This window comes from Glycine soja, chromosome 16 (genome assembly GCF_004193775.1).
Source record: "Glycine soja cultivar W05 chromosome 16, ASM419377v2, whole genome shotgun sequence".
In the NCBI taxonomy this organism is placed as follows: domain Eukaryota; kingdom Viridiplantae; phylum Streptophyta; class Magnoliopsida; order Fabales; family Fabaceae; genus Glycine; species Glycine soja.
Window position 1 is genome coordinate 32532701 of NC_041017.1, and position 25904 is coordinate 32558604.

The window sequence follows — 25904 nt, forward strand, 5'->3', positions numbered from 1 at the left end:
ATCACAAGGTCTTTGCTAGACTTTCAAACAATCGTGATCTTTCAAGCTATATATATCAAATTGACAATCCAAGAGTTAAGATGGCACAGTTTCTCTCTAAGATTTGGCATAAGATATAACTTGTCTCTTTTGCTAACTCAACAACAACCAAATACTCAATTAGTTCTCTTTTCTAAAAAAATTAAAAAAAAAACTAATTTTGCACTTAATAAAAAAATAATTATTTTATTAGATTGTATTATTTTTAATTAAAAAATACTTTTTTAAAATTATTATTCATTAAAACTTGATATTAAACCTATATCTAATAAAAAAAATATTTTAAACAGTCTTATTAAATGAAACAAAAGTATTTGAAATTTACTTATGAAAAAGAAAAAAAACTATGTTTTTTTTATAAAATTAAGAGAACGAAGGGAGTATTTCACATTGGAGTGCAATTTGAGGCACTTTTTTATTCGCTTTTCTCTTTCTTTCTGCTGTTCCTTTTTCGTTACTAATTTTATTATTTTCTTGTTATCGTCTTTTTTCTTCCTTTTCCACCGTTACTTTTTCTTTTCTTCTCCTTTTTTTACTTAGCCTTTTTCATATTCTTGAGCTTTAATTAGAGATAAATTGGAACGATTTTAATTAATTAGCTTTAGAAAGACTTCCTTTTGTTAGTTATAATAGTTGCTGGTTAATATCGTTATAATACTATTTTATTCTGTTAGTTTCATTTTGAGTTTTTCTTTCTTTTGCAGCATGTGTTGCAACTTGTTTACTAGCAACTCTTTCTGTATAAATACCATATACACACAATGAAATGAAAAGCTTGAGTTTCTTTCTTTCAATTATTCTAACAGAGGGTCGATCTAAAGTATTTATGGGAAGATCATGATTAGGGCATTTATTTCCTTAATAAGCAAGAGAAAATGGACAAAATAGAAGCACATAATACTGAACACTTTATCCTTATTACATGAGTCATATGTCAAACAGGAAACAACAATCCCCAAAATAGAACACACCCATATCCTTAGCAATTAAACAACACCACACAAGAAGAACTACACATAACTTACAAACTTTTGCTCCATTCAAAACTGATCAACCAATTGCACCACCTCTTCCACCACAGACGTCAACAAAGACTTCCTAGCATTCACCACATTGCACTTGCCACGAATTTCACCTTGATTTCCAGTGAGCACATCCAATTGACTCAACTTTATAGTAGCATCCACAAACTTCTCAAAGAACAACGTTTGGTTCAACGCAAATGCATTGACCAACCCCTTAGTCCTCTTATCATTGAGCAAGTCCTGGTCAGAGGTGAACACCCCTTGGCGGTTCATTAGGTCAAGGTAGTATTTGTTGTCGAACACAGTCGGGGTTCTGATGTCCAAGTTGGCGGTGTTGCCGGAGTTTGCGTCGGGGCAAGTGGATTGTAGTTGCTTGGCTAGGGTTTTGTCCATGTTGGGGTCGAGAGGGGAGAGCCTGTTGAAGAATGTGCCGCAATGGGCACGACCAAAGGTGTGTGCGCCGGATAAGGCGACAACGTCGGTGACATCAAAGTTTTTGGCGGCGAAAGCGTCAAGGGTCACGCCGGTGGTGTTGAAGGGTTTGGGGAGATCACTTGTTCCTGATGTGCTGAAGCTCAGGCCATCTCGTCTTCCTAGTGGCACTGCATAATCGGGACCTCCTGTCTGTTCAAAGTAAAAACAAATTATTAATAAATCAAATTAAGTGTCATTTTGAATATAAGATATAAGTGTTTTTGAAAGGAATTGCCATAGTGAAAAGGATACAAATTTTTACTCGGAATTCCTAGATAATTAAATGGCTACGCCCCCACAAACATCGAACAAAATATTTTACGATTTCAAAGTTTAGTCTAACTTTACAGGCAGACTATTACATGCTTGGATTATTTAATTTATTTTCTGATTTATATACAGATAGATTAGCACTACCATCTCGACACTTGAGTGTCGATGATAACGACTCCATCATTATCTCCATTTCTTAAAGCCTTGCCTGATTTATTTATGTAGAATAAAGTGTTAATAGTATTAAATTACTGAAACCACTTTTAAGTAAAATAATATGGCTATTGTTAAAGTTGAAAGAGGGATAATTACTTTACACTAAGTATGGATGAGTCTAAATAAAAATAAAAATAAAAAGAAAATGGAGACGACAGATATTTGATGAAAATAATATTGTTATTATTTTTTAAGATAATAAAAAAGAAAAAGGAAATATTTTTTGTGAATTTTATATAAAGAAAAATAATATTCCGTATAATAAAAGTTTCAATTTTTTAATTACATTATTTTTTTAAAATAATACAAAATATTTTTAAAATACTTTAAATTTTTACTTCTATCCACTTTTTCATTCATTTAAACATGATGAGAAAATTTTCTCTACTTTCTACTTTCTTTTACATTCACTTTTATGTTCTTATATTTTTTTATTTTACTTTTAGTACAAACCGAGTACATTTAATAATGTAACTTTGACTAACTAACATTCAAGGAGTGCAACTTTTGTTCGTCTGCCCAAACAATGGACAACATTTTAGAGTTAGTCATCATATAAGGATGGAATTTTTACCTGTAAATTATTCTAACTTTCTAACGTTCAAAATTCAATTATATATCCTAAAAAATTATATTTTTTCATTTAATCATATATATATATATATATATATATATATATATATATATAATTTTTAAGTTTTATAATAACAATATTAGAAATTATATTTTACATTATTTTTTATTTCGTTGATAATGTAAAAGTCTTAACGTACACATGAATAAAAGTTAAACTTGTATATATCACAAAGAAAAGCTTCAAAACTATAGTTATAGTAAGAGCAGAGGGTTTTGAGAAACAAAATAGTAGTGCAAGTAAAGGTAAGAGGGATGAAGAGATTACCAGGAAAACTGAATCACGTGCTGCCAAAACAGTGATATCTGCGCAAGAAACGATCCTTCCACACTCCTTATGGATAATACCTCTGATGTCATCAATGGTTTGCAAGGCCTCAGTTCTGATGCCTCCGTTGGCTGGTTGGTCTCTTTCACTTGGACTCCCATCTAGCAGCAATGATCCATCACATCCCTATACAAATGCAAATTAAGTTAGAGGTAATATCTTTTTTCTATATATATATATATGCATGCATATATATTAACCTTATTGGTGAAACATGCTCTGTAGTTGCAACTTTTTTCTCCTTGTTACTTTATTCTCCAAAATAAGTTACTCGATCTTCAGAAGTTTGATCCATGAGTTAAAATACTTCATGGGTACTCATTTTTAATATTTTTTTCTTTTATCATGGAATTTATATAACTAATCACTTTTGCCTGATCGAATAGCATTATATTATTCTAGCAAAACATAGATGATTAAGGAAAGGTAAGAAAAGTAGTGAATTTGATCTCTTTTATTAATAAATTATAATTCTAACAATTAACATTTTTCGATAAAAAAAAATAATTACCTGAACAAAACAATCATGGAAGAAAATGCGGAGTAAGGCAGGAGCTTGGCCATTGTCATCCTTGAACACCTTCTTGAGATGTTTCCTCACAATGGACTCAAGCTTGGGGCATGTTTTGGAATAGAAAGAATATGATAGTCCCTTCACTACTGGGGGCTTGGCTTCTACTTGGGAGGCATAAATGTGTGAAATAAACAGAATGGAAGAAATCAAGAACAAAGGATAAGCACTAGACCTAGCCATCTTTGTTTACCTTGATGAGTTTGATATTTGAGATTCACAACTAGGGTGAGAATTTATAGGAGGGCTGCTATGGGGTTATGCCCCACATGTTTTTTACCTAATAAAGTAAGCCCAAGTAAGTTTCGGAGAAAATTCTATTCTACATATTAAGACACCGGAGTGAGGTAGGTGTGTAAGGGAACTTGTAATTTTCCCTTATACACATGCATGTGCATACATGGTTTGAATTTTTCCAAATCGTGAATACTAGCTAATAGTATACGTTATAGTACATATTTAGGATATTCAATTCTCTTGTAAAAAAAATCAATTCATTGGGTTTATTAACTTTTTGTCCCTCATTTTGTATTTTAGTACTTAAAAAAATATTTTTAGTTTTAGTCCTTTAAAAATTTATTCGTTCTGTTTTTATTAGCTCCCGAAAAATTCTACATTAGAGATCAAAAAAATGAAAGAGAATTTTTTTTTACTAAAAACAAACAAAAAATGATGAAAAATTAAAAACTGAAATTCAAAAAAATAATAAACCCAAATTCATTCGCATACATGTTTTAAATTATTTAAAAACAAATATTAAATAGTTTTTTCGATTTTGATGAAAAAAATGTTTTAATAAAATAATTTTTTAATTAAAAATTCCTGAGGGAAATTAGTATACATCGATAAAAAGTGAAAATTATTCTTTCAACATAAACTTTTTATTAGATAATTTTATTTCAAGACCTACATTAATTAAAGATTGGAAGTTCCTACATATATATATATATATATATATATATATATATATATATATATATATATATATATCATATTTATAAAATTTAAAATTGATTCAAACTTAATTATAAATTCTTTAATACTCACATATATGTAGGTAATATGTGTCTTATTATTCTTCATAGTATGGTCTCAAATTCAATTGAGTGTATGTTGGAAAAAACTCTCGGTGAAAGAGATGCTCTTACCATACTAAAAACCTTTTTAGTCAAAGGATTCCCGTGTCTTAAATTGTGCGTGTGTATGTATAGTGCCTTCTTTTATTATTTAAATTTATAGTGATAAAATTTAAATTCAATAACGGTATTCTGAAATTGGTCAAAATAAAACGTCCACGTGCACTTGAATGATGAGTTTGAACCCTTATTTTGTGTGTGTGAATGATGATGAGTATGAAGCTATTATGTAAAAGATGATGTGAACAAAGATTCCAATAATTTAAAAACAGGCAAGTGGCATATATTATTAGACTGGAGATCACTCAAGTCAAATTTAATGTTATTAGTTATTACTAGCTAGAGGGATAGTTACGGACTTTGCATGGTGAGGGAACTCAATTTAAATGTAACAAGAATTTTTATTTTTTTTAAGTAACAAGAAAAAATTGAATAAAAAGTTAACAGAAAAAAATAACTTAAATACATTTTTTATTCTTTAAAGTTGGGTCTATTTTATTTTATTTTTTTCAAAAAATTTAAATTTAGTTTTTGCTCTTAATTTCAGAAAATTTTCTTTTTAATTTTTCTTAACTAATTTTTTACAGTTTAATTATACAATTTGAGATAATTTTTTATTAGATAAGGGACAAAAAATAATATTTTTCAAAATTAAATGATAAAAAGAATTTAAATTTGAGGGATAAAAACAAAAATAACCTAATTTGAGGAGTCAAAATATATTCAAGTCATAAAAATTTGCTACAAGTTGACATATATTTAAGTCATAAAAATTTGCTACAAGTTGACATCTGTCGTACGTAGATTCGATTAGTTATGAACTTCTTTTATTTTAAGACGATTTTAATTAAAAAAATAAAGATAATATCCAATCACAACATGCGATGCAGCAAGGGTAGGATTATAAATTAATACACGGAATCATTGCAGATTATTATATTCTTCACTGGCATTCAGATTGAATGCTCAAGAACAATTAGTAAACTTTAACCCAAATTAAAGGGTGGAAACAAAGGCATTAATTAAACATATATATGAGAAAATTTTATCTTTTGTGCATGCGTGCACATGAAAAAAGTAACCACGCGCGTTATACGAAGTGGGGTTATTTAGGATAGACATGAAAATCGAGAAATTTCAGACCGAAAAAAAGGAGAATGCACGCATGTACTGTCAAAATCGGCGGCTTCAGAGCTATCCACCAAAACCTCCTTTCTTGTTACGTGCACGAGGCTCCTCTTTAGAAGTTAGAAATGTATATATTTCTAATTAAATGTTGACCACAATATATATATATATATATATATATATATATATATAATATTAAAGAATTTAATTTAATTATGTAACATTCCATTTTCAATTTATTAGTTATTTTCTCTATTGCTTTAATTTGAGGATTTCAATAACATGATTTAACGCACACTTACCATCCCAAATAAAAGTTTTTTTTTTTAAGTCTCATGTTAGTTGTTCAATAGGAATATTCATGATTATGGATCCACATCTTATCCAACTCAATTTAATTATATTTGATTAAATTTTTAAAATATTTTGATCAAATTTAAATCATTCTAATTAAGATTGATCATTGGATAATATGTTTTATTTTTTTAATTCGATGTAACTCATTTTATATAATTAAATTTATTTTTATATATAAATTAATTATTAAATAAAAAATATATTAATAATTTATAACTCACATAATTTATTAAATTTAGTCATTCATGATTTTTTTTTGAAGTTGTTATTTTTTTTTCTTAATTTTATATATATTTTCACATGTTAATATCATACTTTATTTATATCTAAATAAAAATATTATATTAATATTAAAATTATTAATTTTATCAGTCAAATATTATTATAATTTGGTCTTTTTTAAGTGCATTTAATAATTATATACTTACAAATATTTAAGTAAAAACAAATTATTATTCTAAAAAATTACCTTTTAAAAATAAAAATAAAAATATTTTTAAATATTCATATCCAATTAATCAAACCTAATTCAATTCATTTGTTATCATGTTGATTTGGGTCGGGTCTATAAAAAAAATTACACGAATTTAACCCAACCCAAGCCATATTAATTAAGTAGCTTATTATTTGATATAAATTTTCTAACGACTTTTATGTACCGGTGGATTTTGTGCTATAAATATTAAGAATTGTAAATTTGGATTCAAATTTATTTTATATTTATAAAAAAAATTATAATGATAGGATTCCACCTATTAAAAGAGTTTTGATTTCATAAAGAAATAGGCATATAAATATTAGTATATATACTCATCTAAACTCAAATATAAGTACAAAGTACTTCTCTAATTAAGATTAATTGCTAGTGAAATTCATTTAATTATTTGATTTCTTACAAACAAAAAAGAACTATATCTTCTAAACTTCGTGTGCCTTAATTAAATATTTTGGAGATGGTGGTCACATTTAAATCTAAAAATATTTTTAAAATAGTAATATTGAATAAGGTTAATTAAATCTTTTGGAGATGATTTGTTATTTAATGAGGGATGTTGTGTTGTTGGCTCGTTGTTTCCTGTACTAAATTACTTTCTTTACATTTTCTTTTACTTTCAGAATGGCCAATCTAAAAGCTAAAAACATTCCAAAAAAGAATACAGGAAGTAATTTGGAAGTGCAGGAAGCAACAACCTTTGTTGTTTGCTCACAAGTTCGAGAAAAGCAACGGTGTTTGATTGTAATTGGCCTGTAGGGATTCTGTTCCATTGGACTTTTATGGGTTGCCTATTTATGTTTGGGTTGCTTTGTTTTTCTTTCTCTGTAACGATTGGCATAGGCTGGGTTGCTTCACAACTTGTGATTTAACCTAAAATCCTTTTATTAATAAATGAGTAGATTACAGTAATACCTCCTAAAGTTTTCTGTAATTATACAAGTATTTTTTATTTTTTTAACTATTATTTTCACTTTTCTTGTAAGGGGTGTTAATTTAAGATTTGAAGAGATATCAATATGATGTTTTTAAACATACAAGAGGTATTAGTGTAATATATATTTTGAAGCTTAAAAAAGTGTTGGTGTAGAAAAATAAAAAAAAAGTGTTGTAATTTGCTCTTAACAATGTTGCTTCTTTTGCCTTCCAAAAAAATATCGTATTTTTGCCTCTAAACTTTGTGTAAATTTCATTTTCAGTTCCTAAACAAAAATTTAATTAATATTTTAATCTTTATACTTTTCTTTTGTTTATTGTTTTAGCCATGCTATCACATAATCATGTTTTTCTATGACACGTATTCACAATTGTAATTCAGTGATTAGTAATCATGTCATCAAGAAATCTAATAGATGCAATATTACATGTAATTAATTTCTTTTTATAAATTATGTTTTTAATTCCTCTCAAATTGTTGATAATGTTAAACTAAATGTGACAAGTCATTAAATTATTAATGTAGTGATTATGTCATAAAAAACTTTGTTGTGTGGTCATGGGAACTAAACTTATTAAAAGAGGAGAAAAATATAGAAACCAAAAACAATAAAAATCGGCCTTTTTGGCCTCAAGCAAAAAAACAATAAAATTTTTGTTTAGGGGAAAAAGTAAATTTTGCAAAAAGTTAAGGGATAAAAACATAATTGACCTTCTTTTTTTCCTAAATGAAGTCAAGAAAATAATCAAAATTCATTTTGTTTTAAAAATTAAAAATAATATTAATATCTAAAATATAGTGTCATTCTTTTAATATTCTTAAATATGTTAAAGTCAAAATTAAGAAAAGGAAAAAAAAAAGACATTGTTCTTTCCTTTTTACTTTTGTTTTGAATTAAGAAAATGAAAAATAATAAATAGTTTTGAATTGAAAATTACTTACTTCACCATTTTTCTTAACCTTAAAGTTGAAAACTTGAACAACACTTTATATATAATCTTTAAGGGTAATTCTTGAGATAAACTTTTGTATATATTGATTGATATTTATATAGATGTGTACTTTTGTGAGATGGACAAAGATTATGAACAATCTATTTATTATTGACAAATCAATTGAAAATAGAATTAATGGAAAAAATGTTTTTTTGTTTTTTTAAAATATTTTTCAAGATTTTTTATTTGCAGATCTTGATATGAATCGAGATTATTAGCAGGATTTGAATTTGTGGAAAGATGCAATACAGAAAAAAAAAAATAGAGATGTTTAATATTTGAGTAATCTTTATTTGAAATGGAATATATAAATGAACTATATTAGACTCATTCATCAACTTACAAGTATAAAACTCCTTTATGATATAGTTGATTTTAACTAATGAATAAAGTTTGATTTCTTTTATTTCTTTGTTTGATTTTATTTTCTTTCTCTTATTTGTGTTTGTTGAAAAGCTTAACAAAAGTATATGCTATATAATTAAGGATGGAAGGAATAGCAAAACAATAATTGTAAAAAAAATATAATTAAGTAAAATAGAAAGGAGGAAAAATAAACAAGATTTTCTAGCCTAACAAACGTAAGTGCAAGTTAAACAATTCTTATTACACGATACATACATATTAAGTAAGAAACACTAAAAGGCCTAAAGTCGTGTCATAAGTAACATTTATGAACAAGCAAACAACTAGCTAGCAACACACAAAAGAACTACCCAAGTAACAAACTGGGGCATATTATAATTCAAAACTAATAGATTAATTGTACCATCTCATCTACATTAATAGACGTCACTATAGGTCTCTTATTGTTTATGACATTGCATTTTGCACGAATTTCACCTTGATTCCCCGTCAAGACATCCAATTGGCTCATCCTTATAAATCCATCCACGAATTTCTCAAAGAATAAGGTCTGATCGTGTGCAAAGGCCTCTACTAGCCCCTTTGTCCTCTTATCAGTGAACAAGTCTTGGTCAGAGGTGAACAAACCCTGGCGATTCATTAAGTTAATGTAGTATTTGTTATCAAACACTTTGGGGGTTCTTATGTCCAAGTTGGCAGTGTTACGTGAGTATGTACTTGGGCAAGTTGTGTTGAGGATTTTGGCTAGGGTTTTATCCATGTTGGGGTCTAGAGGAGAAAGCCTATTGTAGAATGTGTGACAATGGGCACGACCAAGAGTGTGGGCACCTACTAAAGCAACCACATTTGTGACATCTAAGTTTTTGGATGCAAATGTCTGGAGTGTCACACTAGTGATGTTGTAGGGTAATGGAAGATTATTTACTTCTTCGAAGCTAAAGTTTAGACTATCTCGTCTTCCAAGTGGCACAGCAAAATTGGGACCTCCAGACTGTTCAAAATTGAATCAAATAAAAGTCATAAAATGAAAACATAAATTATAATTAGCAAATAGTTATGTTCGTAATAAAATGTTTGATTTTTACATGCTCGACCAAATCAATATATTTTGCAGACAAAAAAAAATCAAATTAATGTGTTTTCAAGTTTTTTTTTTTAAAGTATATGTTTTCAAGTTAAAATATATTCTTGCTTCAAAATCAATTAAGTTAAAAAAATATATTCTCTTTGATTATACCCAAACAAATAATATCATCTTTGAATTCACTACCGGGGTGACCCAATTAAAATATGCCGTGTTCTTCATGTTTTAATAAATTTTAACTACGTATAAAATATTTGTCTACATATATTAAATGGTATAATTATGATTTTATAATTTTTTAATAAATTGTAACCAATAATTTGAATATATTAGAAGGTTTGCTAGTACTCTTCTTAATTTAATAAATGAATTTGAATTTTTTGATATGTGGTTTCAACATTTTCATTCCGACTCACAAGTTTATTTTCTTCTGTCACATATTATGTAATGCAATGACACGTGAGATGGATATGTGGGCACAAAACGTCATTTTTAGGCGTGGAAAAGATTATGACATGATGTGATCGATTTAGTTAAACAAATATTATTCTTCTAATTTATGAACCGACGAGAAAAAAGAAGAATAATCACGCAAAAATGAAACAAATATTTATTAAATCCGTCTCTAAACATGTAAACATTATCAATTTGATCTATATCACTATGAAATTTCTTATGCATTCTCTCTATACAGAGAGCACATTCTTAATTTAACTTCTATATATTAAAGCCAATGAGAACTAAATTAAGAGTGTATTACATGTATAAGGACTTAAGAATGCTTACATGTATAAGAATGTAAAAATGCATAAGAAAGTTAACAATCAATATATAATTAATGACCGAATTCATAACATTTATATGTATAGAGACTGATTTTAAAAAAATTATGTATAAAAGATCATATATTAAAAGTCAGTGATACGTATAAGGACTAAATTATATGCTTTAACTGTGTAAACAAAAAAAAGAAGGAAAATAAAAGTAATAGGGATGATGAGATTACAAGGTAAACAGCGTCACGAGCTGCCAAGACAGTGATATCTGCACAAGAAACGATCCTGCCGCATTCATTGTGAACAACATTCCTTAGATCATCAATGGTCCGCAGAACCTTAAGGCTTATGCCTCGGTTGAGTGGATGATCCCTTTCACCTGGATTCCCATCCAGCAGCAACGATCCATCACATCCCTACGCACATATATCAACAAATTAATCACTCATGCATGAAAATAGGATCAGATTACCCAGCATAATCTTAGTGATAAAAAAATGTTGGAATTCAATATGTTTTTAATCTCTGGACAAATCTCTGTTTTCGTTTTCTTAAATTTAAAATTAATCTTTTTAGCCTTCTGTAATTTGAAAAAAAAAAGTTTTAGTTCTATGCTGAAACATCAGTAGAGATTTTATGTAACTAAGGAATTATCAAACACTTACATAGTAACCCACCTTATTTTGTATTCTTATTATTAAATTCTCTATTGTGTTTTTCTTTTCTTTTAAAATATTAATTCTGCTACCATTTGAGAGGGTGTTTAATTGGGTAAAGGGAATAAAATATAGATTTTTTTCTCAAATAATAAAAAGTAAAAGAATCAATTTTAAATTTGGATGTCTAAAAATAAGCTTATCTCCCGTTTAAGAGAATAAAACATATTTTAGTCAAAATACTATATATATAGTTAAAACATTATTAGAAATTTTGACAAAATAAATTAATTGGCTTGATGACTTTGTAGATAGTTAATTCATTATTATATTGTTTTATCGAACTACTACCTTAAATCTTATTGAATTTATAGTGAAAAGTCTAAATGTATGTTTTGTAAAACAAACTCATAAGATAGTTATTGAATTCAAGCTTATAAACTAGTTAGAAACTTATAAGTTATAAGTTATTGACTGCAAAGCTGACACTGTAGAATTTATAGGATGATTGTACCAAGTTACCTGAACAAAACAATCATGGAAGAAAACGACGAGTAAGGCTGCAGCTTGCCAACTAGCTTGCGTGAACTCCTTCTCAAGATGGTTTCTCACAATGGATTCAAGCTTGGGACAGGTTTGGGAATATAAAGAATATGATAGTCCATTCACTACTGGGGGGTAGGCTTGTGCCTCATAGGCAAGGAAGAATGAAGAAAGTAGAATGGAATAAATAAAGAACAAAGAACAAAAAGAATTAGGCGGCGTAGCCATGTCTTTCTTTGCCTTGAGTGCAAATTGAGATTACCTCAAGAATTATTATTTATAGAAGTAGGGAGTGATTCTGACATCAATTACATTACCTTTTAGCTTAAGTTAATTAAGGGTTCGTTCGTTTTCAATGAAACCAAAGAGAACTGAAAATAATAAAATAAGATTCACATTTTAATTTTATTTATATTTTAATTCAAAATTTATCTTAATTAATTCTCATTTTATTTCATTTTACTTTACTGTACGGAGCCTAAAACAAATTAGTTTATTAATTACCAGAATTTTTTTACATAATTAAGGAAGGCTTCCTCGAGAACAGGAGAAGCCAAAGTGAGCCTTCATAACACAAAGGGCCAAAAGTTATTGTAAGCAAATTGGAAGCATTCGGAAGATAATAAAAGTATTCTTTAGATAAGAACAAAAGAAAATATCATGCAGAACCAAAAATTAAAAAAGAAATTCGAGAGATTTTTAAGGTCTGTTTAATTCTCTTTTCTTTATATTAGAAGAGAAAATATCATAGTTTACTGTCACAATTTTCCTTTGGTCACTAGTGACTTTTTGTTTTGTTTGAAACACTCATGACTTTTTGTAATTAATATAATTAAAGGCTTCATATATAGTATGTCTAAATAAAATCAAAATCTTCTTAAAAAATGAAAATTATCAGTTAAACACTTGATGGTTTGTCTTTCATTTTTTTGCCTTTTAAAAAAAATCATATTCTTCCATTAATTATATATATATCCAAACATATCTTAAATATAATATGTGTACTTACCCAAAAGCCTCAAAACATATGGTAGTTAGTCCAATAAATTATTAAAACCATATTCAAAAAAAGAAAAACAAATAGTGTATATACAATCATCGATGTTCATATTTAAAAAAAATGCAAATTAAAGCTTATTAAAAAATGTAAAAATATTATAATTAAATTTAGAGTAGAGTTTCGGATTACTGGTATCGTTTCTCTATATATTTAAATTGTTTACTATAGTAACCTTTGATTGAAATATAAAAAAAAAACTGCCATATATCAATTTAAAAATATTAATGCTTAGACTTGCTTTCATAGTAAGAACAAAGTCAAAGTCAAAGGTAATAACAGTAGCATATAGATAATTCTCATTATCCTGTTCGAACATCTTTAATTTCAGATGAAATTAGGGATTTCATCCATTATTTTTATCCCTCATTTTTAGTTTATGTAAATACCTTGTGTGTGCAACCGAAGAAAATATGGTGAGTCTTGTGAACAAAGCTGACGTGAAAGTCAAAGTCGAAGGAGATAACACTAACTGTTCTTTGACAGTAGTGTATATTCCTCATTGTCCATTCGAACAACTTTGATTTTAGATGGAATTATGCCTTTGATTGGTTCAGAGCAAATAAGTAACATAATAAATAGTGTAAAATTATGAAAATAACTAATGAATTACTTATTTGTTTCATACACAAAAATTCAAGCAAATATATTAGATTTTGCTTCTTTTTTTTAAGTAAAACTATTTTTATGTTGCTATATCTCGCAAATGGTGACCAACTTTTGTCACTAAATCTAATTTTATCACCGCTGTCCATAATAACAGGGAATAAGCTCGATCGATGGAACACAGCAGCAATATTTATATCAATTATTCTCGTACTACTTTTGCCTTGTTTATGTTATACTGGTTAAACTTTGAACCAATCCAAAGCAATGATCTATGAGAAGACAACAAGAAAAGAAAACACATATCAACGTTTATTACACAATCCATTCAGAAAAACAAAAAAGAACACCCTGAGCAAAAGGACCCAATACAATTATATCTCCTGAGCCAATTCCACTACTTCTTCCACCACAGACGCCATAGAAGATCTTCTCTTATTTGCAACAAAGCACTTATCACGAATCTCCCCTTTCCCAATACGATCCGTTATCACATCTAGCTGGCTCACCTTCACAAAAGCATCGGAAAATTTCTTAAAAAACAGTTTCTGGTCTGAAGCGAACTGGTTCACGATTTCCTTGGTTTTGGGGCTGCCCGCGATGTCCTGGTCAGAAGTGAACACTCCTTGGCGGTTCAAGAGGTTGATGTAATACATGTTGTCGAACTTCACGGGGGTTCTCACGTCCAAATTAACGGTGTTGGGGGACTCGGCATTGGGACACGTAGCTATCAAATTGTTGTTGAAGTTTGGGTCGATTGGTGGGTCCGTTTCGATGGTTCTGTTCACTAGGGAGGGACAGTGGGCACGACCGTAGGTGTGTGCGCCGGAGAGAGCGACCACATCGGTGGCATCGAAACCTCTATTTCCGAATCCTCTGAGAAGATCGTCGGTTCGGAAGAATGGTGCCGGTAGGTTGTCCGGCGCGGTGGCGTTTGGTCCTAGACCGTCTTTTCTTCCCAGTGGCACGTCAAAATCAGGGCCTCCTAACTGTTCAAATTACAAAGAAGTTACCAAAAGGAACAAACGAGAGATCAAGCATTATGTTTAAATGTGTTTTTAATCTCATTATAATGTTATAATTTGAGTGAAAATTATCTCTAATTTATATATTATAAATGATTTTGATTATGTTATTTTTAATGAATGTGATATATAAATTTTTCTCGAGAAATTTTGATTAGTTTTTCATTAATTTGATGGTAATCACAAGAAGGTTGTTTTTCATTAATAAAAATTGATCTACATTTTCTAATTTTTAATTTGTAATTATTTTTTTAAAAAAAAAATAACAATCAATAACTCATTCTTCACGTTTTTCATGCATCTTTTTTCTCTTTTCTCAATATGGTGTTGAAGATTATTAGAGTTGTTACATAGATAATATGATATGTGACTCAATAATGAATTTAAGAAAAAATTTGATGAGTCTTCAAAAGAGTTAGTTTACATGTAAGAATTTGTGTTCTACTTTTCTACTTATATATACATTATCTTGACACTTATATCTTTATAGTAGATGGGAGATCGATTTAGATTTTTCTCAATAGAAATCATAATTTTTAGTATTTAAGGTTATTTTCAGAAGACAAATAAGATTTATTTTAGGAACTAGAATTTTTATAAAAAAAATCACGTGATGAGTCTCACCTATAATGGTCAGATGATCTTTTATTAAACACATAATTAAACTCATAATGGATTTTCAGAATAATATTATTGAAAACATTATTTGAGTTAACTAAAAATATATTTAAATATACTTAATAATCACGGAAGAAATAGTGCCAGAAGAAATTAAATAGTGAACGAAAATGATTACGTACTTGGCGAACAGCTTCACGTGCTGCGATAACAAGGATGTCTGAGCATGAGACAACTGGTAGACACTGCTTGTAAATGAGAACCCGAAGGTTTTCAATGGCGTCAATGGCCTCTTGCCTTAAACCAAAGTTAGCACGGTGTTGCTTCTCGTCACCGTCTCCATTCAACAATATAGACGCATCGCATCCCTGTTTGCAGTCCAAATCATCAATATCATCGATTGAATAAGGTTATTTGGAAATTGAAAAAAAAAAAATTCTCTTACATCACTTTTTCTTATACTTCCTTTGTATGCAAAAAAGTGATGCGAAATAATCAACTTTTCGTTTGAAAATGGAGGGAAAAAAAAAGTTGTAGCTCGTCAAGTGGCAGCTCTTTTAGGAGATTGCTTGGTTGTATGATAAAAGGAAATTGTTTGATTCTGGATATTCCAATATCACTTGCACAGTTTTATCTGTATATTTACTATAAGAAATGAGACTTAGAGTCAAGAACTTAAGAAAATATTATATAATCTTGACTACTATGTATGTGATCTAGGCTAATCATAAATTGAAAAATTGAATTACGTGTTACATAAAGATCAACTAAAATCATAAATATATATATATATATATATATAAAATCTCAGAACATGCCATAATTTCTCCAAAAAATTTATGAATATATTTGTTAGACTAACTTATAATTAAGATTGTCAAAGCGTATATATAAGTCATAAGTTAGGATTGAAAAATTAAGTGAAAACTTATAAGCTAATTGATTGAAGTGTCAATCACAGCATTGGAAGTTAAGGTTGAGAATAAGAAATAAAGATGGGAGTTAGGGTTTGGGAAATTGTCTCAAGTAGTCTTACATTAGGAAAGCAGTCATGGAAGAAGAGTCGAAGTATGCCAGGAGCTACTCCACTGTCCTTCTCGAAGACATCCTCAAGATGCTTCCTTATAATCCTCTCAAGCTTGGGACATGTCAACAAATAGTAATTCCATGATAGTCCAGGGACTAGTTTCCCAGAGGAAACATGGATTTGAGAAGCCAATACAAGGGAAGAAATCAAGAGCAAAGAGTGAAACAAAGCACTAACCCTAGCCATGTTTGATTAATTTGCTATGAGTGTGACTTGAGATAACCAAAACTTAGAAGAGTTATTTATAGATTCAATATTGAGGTAACGTTCTTCGGTTGCTTCCCACTTCCCACCCACTAGTCTTCTACGTATAATATTTAAAACGTGGCGCAAGCGTTTTTTGAGATTTGGAACTATATGCGTTAAGATTTCAAAATGTAACAGCGGTGTGAATAATAATAAAAATTTGTTTGACAAGTACATAGCATGTGGAAAGCAAAATAAAATAGACATTATAAAGAGACCAGGCAGAAGGTATATGGAAACACCAATTGATTGAAGTGACAGTTTTAGTATACCTAACAATGGTTGCCGCATAATAAATGTTAGGAATATAATGCAATTAATTACCCCTAAGGTAATTAATAAACGTTAAAAAAAATGTACACAGGTAAAGAATTAAAAAAAAATATTATGATTTATGAATAAATATTACTAATGTTCATTTATTGTGATTTTTAATTAATATATATTCATTACTTGCTTTCAAACTAATCTGATCTAAATATTTAAGTAACAACATCTTTAGTCATGTGATGATATAATGGCAAAGATTATTCATTAATCAAAACTCTCAACCACTGAAGAAATACTTTACTAAAACTTCCTCAGGCCTCATGATTGTCTTTTAGGAAGATACGGGGAAAAAATGACATGGCTATTTACTGCATTAGTACATCATGAACAGCCGGGTAAAATTTAATGGTGTTTCGTTTCAGGTTTAAGAATTAATTATAGGTCTAAAATTAATTTTAGATGAATTTTTATATATTTGATTTCATTTAAAGAAAAATTTAAAATTAATTTTGATCGAATGAGTTGAAATAACTTTTACATTGGATAAAAAAAAATTATACTAAATTTTAATTATAATTATTTGTAAAAAAATATTTAATTGAATAATTATGGTTTTATTATTATGAATGTTAAACAGGCATTGATCTGGTCTTGTTAATTTATAATGATTTGAAATTAATTTTGACATATTTAAAAATATTTTAAAAGTTAGACCTGAAAATTGACTCAGATTATATTTTTAGTCATCTTAATCAAATCAAATATCATATTCATTTATAATATATATTTTTAATAATTATATATTAATAATAAAATTCTAACTTAATACTTTGTGTGATGATATTGCATTTATATTATCATTGCTGTTTTTGTTTTCTTTGATGTACTATTGTAAAAATAATTTAATTATATATATACAATGTTAAAATTTATATATTTATATTTTTTAATTATATACCCCACAATATTAAAATGTATTATGTCCTGAAATCAAATTCAAATAATACTGTCTTGTGTATCATTAGCTTTCTATCAAGTTGGATTCGAATTAATCAAGTTTGCATGTAGCTATGCAATAAAAGAAAATAGTGCAAATTTTCACATTACACATGAAGCTGATTGATATGACATCAGTATAACTGAACATGCTGATATTAATATTCGATGCCGAAGTGATTTAATTTGGTTCTCTCCTTCGACATTGCTGGATTGTTTTGCTACTATTTATTGCAATAAATAAAATGAGATAGGGCATGTGGCGAACACATCTCAGTGAGATTTTGCACTTATTCTATTAGCTTAATTAGATGCCATGCCAGTCCTGAAGATATTGCATGTGTCAGCAGTGAGATATAATCTTGGAATTTTAAATTTTCTTTGTTAATTCATACTAACTTTTAAAGTAATTTTATTTCAATTATTAATAAAAAAAATAATCGTACAAAAGTAAAGCAATTATAGAAACTTAGATAAATGACTTTAAATAAAGTAACTAATAAATAAAACATTTAAACCTAAAATACCAGATATTATAATGTTGAAGTATTATATTAGGGAATCTAGCTCTATTATTTAGGCAGGAAAAAGTTTTTTTTTAAATAAATAAAAGGTCTGATGGACAGTAGTACACCCACAATGTAAAATATTATCTGCATTTAAAAGTTTCTCAGTATTATGCTTTTAAGAAGGTTTTATTTTATCAATGCCCATGCTTTCCCGAACATGTAAATACACGCTATTTAGTCAACAGTCAGAGAATGACAATTTTTTTATGCATCCTCGTGAAACAGATGGAAATTTTATTAAGATATCACGGTCGGTAGAAATCTACCATTTAATTTATTGTCGAGAAATGTTAGTTGTACCTAAATATTGTTGTAAAATATTTTATATAAAAGGAGACCATAGAGACAAAGAATTAATTATAGGAAGGAAAGTATATGATAAATTAAATCAGATCTATGATAAATGAAAAAGAGCGTGTATTGTTAGTATAAAGAGTTTTTATATTTTTATCTAATTATAAATTATTATATATGTTAAATTTATTAATTTTTGAAATAATTATTATGTAAAACATATCAATAATAATTTCCATTAACGGGTTTATAGCGTAAAAAAATTATACTTAAAAATCAAATCTCTAGCTAAAAAACTTGTAAAATAATTATAAAGAATTGTTATATAAATAATATATATTCATGCTTCTGTTATATAAATAATATATATTCATGCTATAGGAGTATTTTTCTTTCATAATTAATCTTTTTCTGTTTCTTTTCTTTGTTTCCACAACTCTACCGAAACAATATATATATATATATATATATATATATATATATAGCTTACTTAAGTATTTGGCTATTTTTACGTATATATTTTTTTTTCCAAAAAGTTAAAAAAATTACAATCCACACATTTTAGTTTTATTATCTTACTCTACCAAAAAAAAAAAAAAAATTGTATCTAGGTGTCATTGATATATATTCATCTCTCATTAAAATAAATTTGTTGAATATCTATTAAGAAGATCTAACTTAATTGATTAGATTCATAAATTATTATAAATACAAAAGTTAGTTGAATGTTAATTATTTTTTCATTAATATTCCGAATACATATTATTTTAGTTGTTCAATGCAATATTAATATTGATGTTTGTTTTATAAAAAAGGAAATTTTCATTTAATTTTTGTTGGCGTAGGTAAAATAACCAGAATGATACTTATTTTGGGGAAAGAGAGTAGTTTGTTTGGATGTATGTTTAAAGCTAGAGATGAAATTGACGTTTAACTTAATCTAATGTGAAACAAAATTTTCTGTTCAACTATATTGGAAAGGGATTACTAACAAACTTAAAACGCGTTAATAATAATGTGTTTGTGACTCAGTTTAAATAATGACATTCAATACGAATTTATCATATTTTTTTCTTTTTACATTTGTTTCAAGCTATTAATTGCATTCTATTATAAATAGGAATTTTTTTTAGGAATTATAAATGAGAATGTTATATTTGTATATATTTAAAAATGTACTTATACATTTTAGTATATTCTTAATGATAATAATAATAATAATGAGTGACAGAATTTCTTGGTGAGCAAGTCAATGGGGACCTTGCCCCCACCCAATTATTAAAATTTTTAATTGGTACTAATAATTTTAATTAAATATTTTCAAATATTTGTAAATAATTCATTTCTCAATTACTAATAACTTTAAATTATTAAATGAACGTAGACTAACACTTTAATTAAAGGTAATATTTAACTATTTTCTTTAGTATTATTGATTTTATACACAACTTTATATTAATATTATACTTTGAATTTTTATTTTTTTGGTGCAACGATTTTTTGCTTTTCATAACATTAGTACTAATGATTAATTTTAAGCATTAATAATATTTTCATTCATTAATTGTTTTTATTAATTAATTGCCTTTTCATAATAATAAATGACTTTTTTGCATTTTCAAACCCAATTTTTCTATTGCATTTATATCATCATTTTGTACAAAAAAATCTTATATAATATAACTTAAACTAGTTGTTACCCGTAAAATTGAAGGATTTATGTGATGCATATTTTAGTTTCAAAACGATGTAAAATAACCTGAATTGTATATGGATTTTTCTATTTGTTTATCTCTATAACTACATTTATAAATTATCATCAACTATTTTTTTTTAACCATTAAACATGTAGATTAATTGGTGTGAGATTGCTTGAGCTTGATAAAATATCTTGATTCTTGAGTTTTAGTGCAGTTAGGGGTGTATACGGGTTGGTTTGAGTAATCAAATTTAAATGAGTTTGTTTGGATAGATTGTTTAAGAAAAAATAAAATAAAATCTCACCCAAGCTAACTTGTTTGTAAATAGTTTGGGTTAGGTTAGGTCAACGAGTTAAAACATTTAATATTGTGAGTTATTTTTTAAAATGTAATATTTTTTATAAGCTAAAATTTTTATTAAATAAATATGATACAACCGTTTCTTATTAGATTTTTTACTATAAAAAATTTATCATGTTGTCCCACTCCACTTCACTTCAATGAGTCTTATTTATCTATCTATTCATGAGAATGGAAAATTAAGCATACTATATCCCAAGATAAGAATTTTCAATAAGGATGGTGATGATGAATTTCAAACATTTTTTTTACCAAAACCAATGGAACATTAGGAGATCTGTTATTTGTAAATATATAGATTCAAAATATTTTTAGAAGTTCATCTGAAGTGATTTCAATCAATAAAACTCATATCACTTTGTTCCTAAAAGTTAAGAATGCATTGATACTTACTCAAATCAGGTCGATAAGTCTATATAATCAATAACCAATAGTATTTAATTTTTTAAATTTAAAAATATATATTATATATTACATATAATAATAATAATAATAATAATAATAATAATAATAATAATAATAATAATTGTATACAAATTAATGGATTAACAAGTCGAGTCAACAGGTTCAGATATTAAAACTCATAACTCAATTTAAAACTAAATGAGTTTGATTGATTTGATTTTGGTATAATCCAAACACAAAAATTAGTCAACTCAAATTGTTTGGATTGATTTGTATCAACTCAAGTTCGCGGATGATTGATACTCGTTTATACTCATAATTATTAAATATGCAATTGTGTTAAATATTTGATTTTTTATTAATTATATTTAACTTTTCTATTATTTAAAAATTTAGAGAAATACCTTCCTCGGAAAGTTTTCCAAAATAATAATAATAATAATAGTAAAGAAATTATTCTTCCGAGTATGTTTGGTTTAAAAGAAAAAAACTTTTTTGAATTTAAAACATTCTTATCCCGTGACATCTCTCCTCCTTCCTTCACTCTTAAATTTGTTTTCTTCTTACCGATCAAAAAAATGTTATATCTTTACATAAATGATTGATAATATATATATATATATATATATATATATATATATATATATAAATTATTCATATAATTAATTTATCATAATTAAAAAAAACTAATTTAGTTGAAAACATTAAATAATGCCTTAAATTAATATATTTTTAAAAATTATTCTCACCAACAAAACTAACAAATATTAACTGATTATGTTTCTCTCACTGTAGGCCATTCTAAGACTGACTTAGTTAGAAGTATTTTTGTTACAAAATAATTAATGCAATAAATAAACCCCATTGGGTCAGGATTTATTTTATTTTATGATTGTTATTTAGTTTTGGAATTATAAGTTCACTATGATTTATTGGGTCGTAGCTTATTTTATTTAATCTTTAAATAGGATACCTTTTCAAGACTTGCCAGATAAATATATTGTTAATAAGTGTCTTATGTTGATTATATTGTAATTTTTTATTATTCAATAAAATAAACATAAAAATTGTATTGTTGGTATTATTGATACTATTTTTTAGTCCATAATTAAAGATTCATACACTTACCTCTTCCAATAATTTTTTTTTTAATATAAAATTTAGAATTGAATCTTCATTCTATGTAAATTATGAGTAAAATAATTCATTTTTTATTTGAAACTCAAAATGGTTCCACTATTTCCCGCTGGGGTACGTCAATACGTGGGTGGAGTTGAAAGGGCGATTCACAACTTATTTGTCAGCCCAACTCGTATTGAGCCAGATGACGAGATTTATTATTGACACCTCTTTTAGCTATTAGCACCCTCTTTCCTTAGTTTATTTTTTTATTATAAAAATACCATACCCTTCACAGAAATGTGTTTCCCTTAGTTCACAGCACAAAATGGAAACACATTTCTGCTCTGTATTCGGGTTTGTGTTCTCAATACAAAACAGAAATTTCCGTTTGGCATTTCCATAAAGCGTTTGTTTTGTATTTTCATAATATAAAGAGGAAAGGTATTTTTCTTTTGTATAAGATAGTACTTTTTATATTAATCAAATTAATGATCATATAATATCTTTATTAATTAAAATTAAATTAAATATGAATTGATTTATCATTTTGAATATTAGTCGAATTAAGTATCATATAGATTGCATTTTTAAATCGAATTTGAATAACAAAAGTTACCATTTATAATATTAATCGGATTAATTATTGTCAAAATTATCGTTTTTGATAGCAATTGAATTACTTGTATTGTAATTATTTCTATTACTTTTTTTAAAGGAAATTTCTATTGCTGTTAAAAAAATGATAACTTGTGTTGTCATTAGTTCAATTTTAATTAAAATATAAAATTTCTATCACAATTAATTTCATTACTAGTCATTAGCTTTGCAATCTCGTAAAAATTAGAGTAGGAGAACTTGTATAAAAAAAAAAAAAAATTAGAGTGGGTAAGAGCTTATGAGATTTTATTTTTATTTTTTTTTGTTTGCTTTTTTCAGATACACATAATACATAACAATCAAATAATTATGCAATAATGAATATAATAAAATAATACATACTAATCAAATTATGCAATAATGAATATACTTTATAATCATAAAAAAAATATTATCATTATAACATAAATAAATAAATAACTGTTATGGTAATTATTTTTTGTTATTTAATTATTTGTTGTTACAGAAATTAGTTTTTTATTTAGTCTTTTTACAGCATTTATTATTTAGTTATTAGGCTCTTGTTAAGTAAAAAAAATTCTAAACAAATATCACAAAAAGGAGAATTTAGTTATGATTTTAACAATATTTAAAAATAATTCCCAAATACAAAACTATCGTTTGAAATAGTTTTTGATAATATATAACAAAATTTTCACAATACTTTCAGTCTGACTATGAAATTAGAGATGGGAAATAAAAACGTATTTTCAAAAATCAAAATCAAATTTGAACCTTAGCTTAATGTAAACACTAAGAAGTATAAAACACGGGATATTATACTAGTTCATTTCAACTACCGAAACTAAGTTTATTTTTTGGTAAAATATTAAGTTTTATTAATTTCTCAAAGTTATAATTTAGAAGTATTAATCATTGTCACTTTCTAGTTTTACAAACCAAATTTTACACCAAGCTTGAACAACCTAATATTTTTTATCCTACCATTAGCTTTAAACAAATAAAAAAATTTGAAGTTTGTTTGCTTTTTAACTAAATCTTAGATGTCTCATAGATGGATATGGACTATATGCTCTTAGTCTTTTATCTCAAGATGTTCAAAATATTTTAAGAGCTTTTGAACTTTATAAAAATATATAGAAAACTTTTTACAACAAGATTCAAAAGTTAGCTCGCAGGTTCATGTCTCATTTCTTCAATGCTTCTGACATTTACATGTTTTTTTCTTAAAGTGTTTGTTTCCTCTAAAGGAATAGTTTTCTTCACTTGAGCTTGCATCTAAAGATATGATTGTTTGAGCATTTAATGTTTACATTAAATGCACGTTTCCTTTGTGATGAAATACCGCTCTCTTCAACTTTCGTGAAAAATACTTTAACAAGAAATGACTTTCTTTTTGTCAGAGCGAGTTTGTCATGACATGACACGTCTTTTGATACTAAAAAAATTTATTTATTTTTCATGAGATTCCATAAATTATAGGAAAATGTCTTATAAATTTATGCAAAATGAAATTCAGAGAACATTAAATGAAGTATTAAATACACTTTTTAATGTTGTATTATATCATGGTGTACATTTGTCTTTGTTTGAACAATGAAATTTCATACGCATATTCAAAGAGTATGATCTAATATGGCATAAGATACAATTTTTAACATTTATATATATTTGCATCTAATCAAAATAATTAAGAATCGTGATTCATTTTAAGACATAAACTCTTTTAACTTAACAATTCTTATACTTGTGTAGAACTAACCGATAAGCTAGCTGAAAACTAATTGATAGTTAAAAAATTAGTTTATTAAATCATAAATGTTTAGTAAAACTATTTAGTGAAATAACTGAAAAGTATAAAATGATAATTTTATGTAAATTTCAAATTTATTTTATGGATAAAATATATTTTGAGGTATTATAATTTTTTTATTAACTTTAACTTCTTGTAATCTTTGTTTATAGATAAACTATTTTTAATCAAGTTTAAAATAAAGTAAAAATAATACACTTATTTATTTTATGGATAAAATATATTTTGAGGTATTATAATTTTTTTATTAACTTTAACTTCTTGTAATCTTTGTTTATAGATAAACTATTTTTAATCAAGTTTAAAATAAAGTAAAAATAATACACTTATTTATTTTATGGATAAAATATATTTTGAGGTATTATAATTTTTTTATTAACTTTAACTTCTTGTAATCTTTGTTTATAGATAAACTATTTTTAATCAAGTTTAAAATAAAGTAAAAATAATACACTTATTTATTTTATGGATAAAATATATTTTGAGGTATTATAATTTTTTTATTAACTTTAACTTCTTGTAATCTTTGTTTATAGATAAACTATTTTTAATCAAGTTTAAAATAAAGTAAAAATAATACACTTAAGTAGACATTATATTTTTATTATGTTAATTAACATAATAATTAAAAGAAATCATCTAATATAAAATTAATAAAAAATATAATAGAATATAAAATAGATCTAACATTTATCATTGTTAATTTTGTGAAGTATAATGCTAAAATAATAAATTAAATATTATAAATAATACAATGGTTAAAATAAGTAATTCAATATAAAAATATGTAAAAGAAATGAGTGAAAAAAGCAAAGCAAATAATAAATTTTTATTATATTTAAAAAAGGTAATAAAAAAATCTAATAAATATTTTAAGGATAAAAAGATGTCAAAATATAAAAAATTAAAAGTTAACTTTTCAAAAATACTTCTTTAAGTCATGTTTAAAAATATGTTAAAAAATATTAAAAAAAATTATTTATCTAATAACTTTTAAGTTAGTAAAAAACTAAAAACTAATTGAAATAACATATCAACCATTGTCAAGCTAACTTATTTTTTTTAAAATTACTTGTAACTTATGAAAA

At 26.4% G+C, this 25904-nt stretch overlaps 3 protein-coding genes across 3 annotated transcripts; all 3 read right to left on the bottom strand.

Moving 5' to 3' along the window:
• Window positions 1-862: 862 nt before the first annotated feature.
• LOC114391237 (peroxidase 12-like) lies at window positions 863-3784 on the bottom strand. Its single transcript, XM_028352290.1, has 3 exons — window positions 3500-3784; window positions 2929-3114; window positions 863-1688 (listed from the first exon to the last, which is right to left on the bottom strand). The coding sequence occupies exons 1-3, from the start codon at window positions 3740-3742 to the stop codon at window positions 1080-1082; spliced, it is 1038 nt and encodes a 345-aa protein (XP_028208091.1). The 5' UTR covers window positions 3743-3784; the 3' UTR covers window positions 863-1079.
• A 5384-nt stretch (window positions 3785-9168) lies between these two features.
• Window positions 9169-12288, bottom strand: LOC114390397 (peroxidase 12-like). The gene is made up of 3 exons (XM_028351123.1): window positions 12010-12288; window positions 11062-11247; window positions 9169-9962 (listed from the first exon to the last, which is right to left on the bottom strand). Exons 1-3 carry the CDS (start codon window positions 12256-12258, stop codon window positions 9357-9359), a joined length of 1041 nt encoding a protein of 346 aa, XP_028206924.1. The 5' UTR covers window positions 12259-12288; the 3' UTR covers window positions 9169-9356.
• Window positions 12289-13865: 1577 nt separating this feature from the next.
• On the bottom strand, window positions 13866-16648 carry LOC114389202 (peroxidase 12-like). The gene is made up of 3 exons (XM_028349827.1): window positions 16373-16648; window positions 15519-15704; window positions 13866-14682 (listed from the first exon to the last, which is right to left on the bottom strand). The coding sequence occupies exons 1-3, from the start codon at window positions 16607-16609 to the stop codon at window positions 14068-14070; spliced, it is 1038 nt and encodes a 345-aa protein (XP_028205628.1). The 5' UTR covers window positions 16610-16648; the 3' UTR covers window positions 13866-14067.
• Window positions 16649-25904: the final 9256 nt, after the last annotated feature.

Coding starts and splice junctions, on each gene's coding strand:
- LOC114391237 (XM_028352290.1), bottom strand. CDS start 3,742: ATGGCTAGGTCTAGTGCTTATCCTTTGTTCTTGATTTCTTCCATTCTG. Junction 3,115..3,499: donor TCCATGATTGTTTTGTTCAG/GTAATTATTTTT, acceptor GCATTTGTATAG/GGATGTGATGGATCATTGCT. Junction 1,689..2,928: donor CACGTGATTCAGTTTTCCTG/GTAATCTCTTCA, acceptor TACTTTGAACAG/ACAGGAGGTCCCGATTATGC.
- LOC114389202 (XM_028349827.1), bottom strand. CDS start 16,609: ATGGCTAGGGTTAGTGCTTTGTTTCACTCTTTGCTCTTGATTTCTTCC. Junction 15,705..16,372: donor TCCATGACTGCTTTCCTAAT/GTAAGACTACTT, acceptor GACTGCAAACAG/GGATGCGATGCGTCTATATT. Junction 14,683..15,518: donor CACGTGAAGCTGTTCGCCAA/GTACGTAATCAT, acceptor TAATTTGAACAG/TTAGGAGGCCCTGATTTTGA.
- LOC114390397 (XM_028351123.1), bottom strand. CDS start 12,258: ATGGCTACGCCGCCTAATTCTTTTTGTTCTTTGTTCTTTATTTATTCC. Junction 11,248..12,009: donor TCCATGATTGTTTTGTTCAG/GTAACTTGGTAC, acceptor ATATGTGCGTAG/GGATGTGATGGATCGTTGCT. Junction 9,963..11,061: donor CTCGTGACGCTGTTTACCTT/GTAATCTCATCA, acceptor AATTTTGAACAG/TCTGGAGGTCCCAATTTTGC.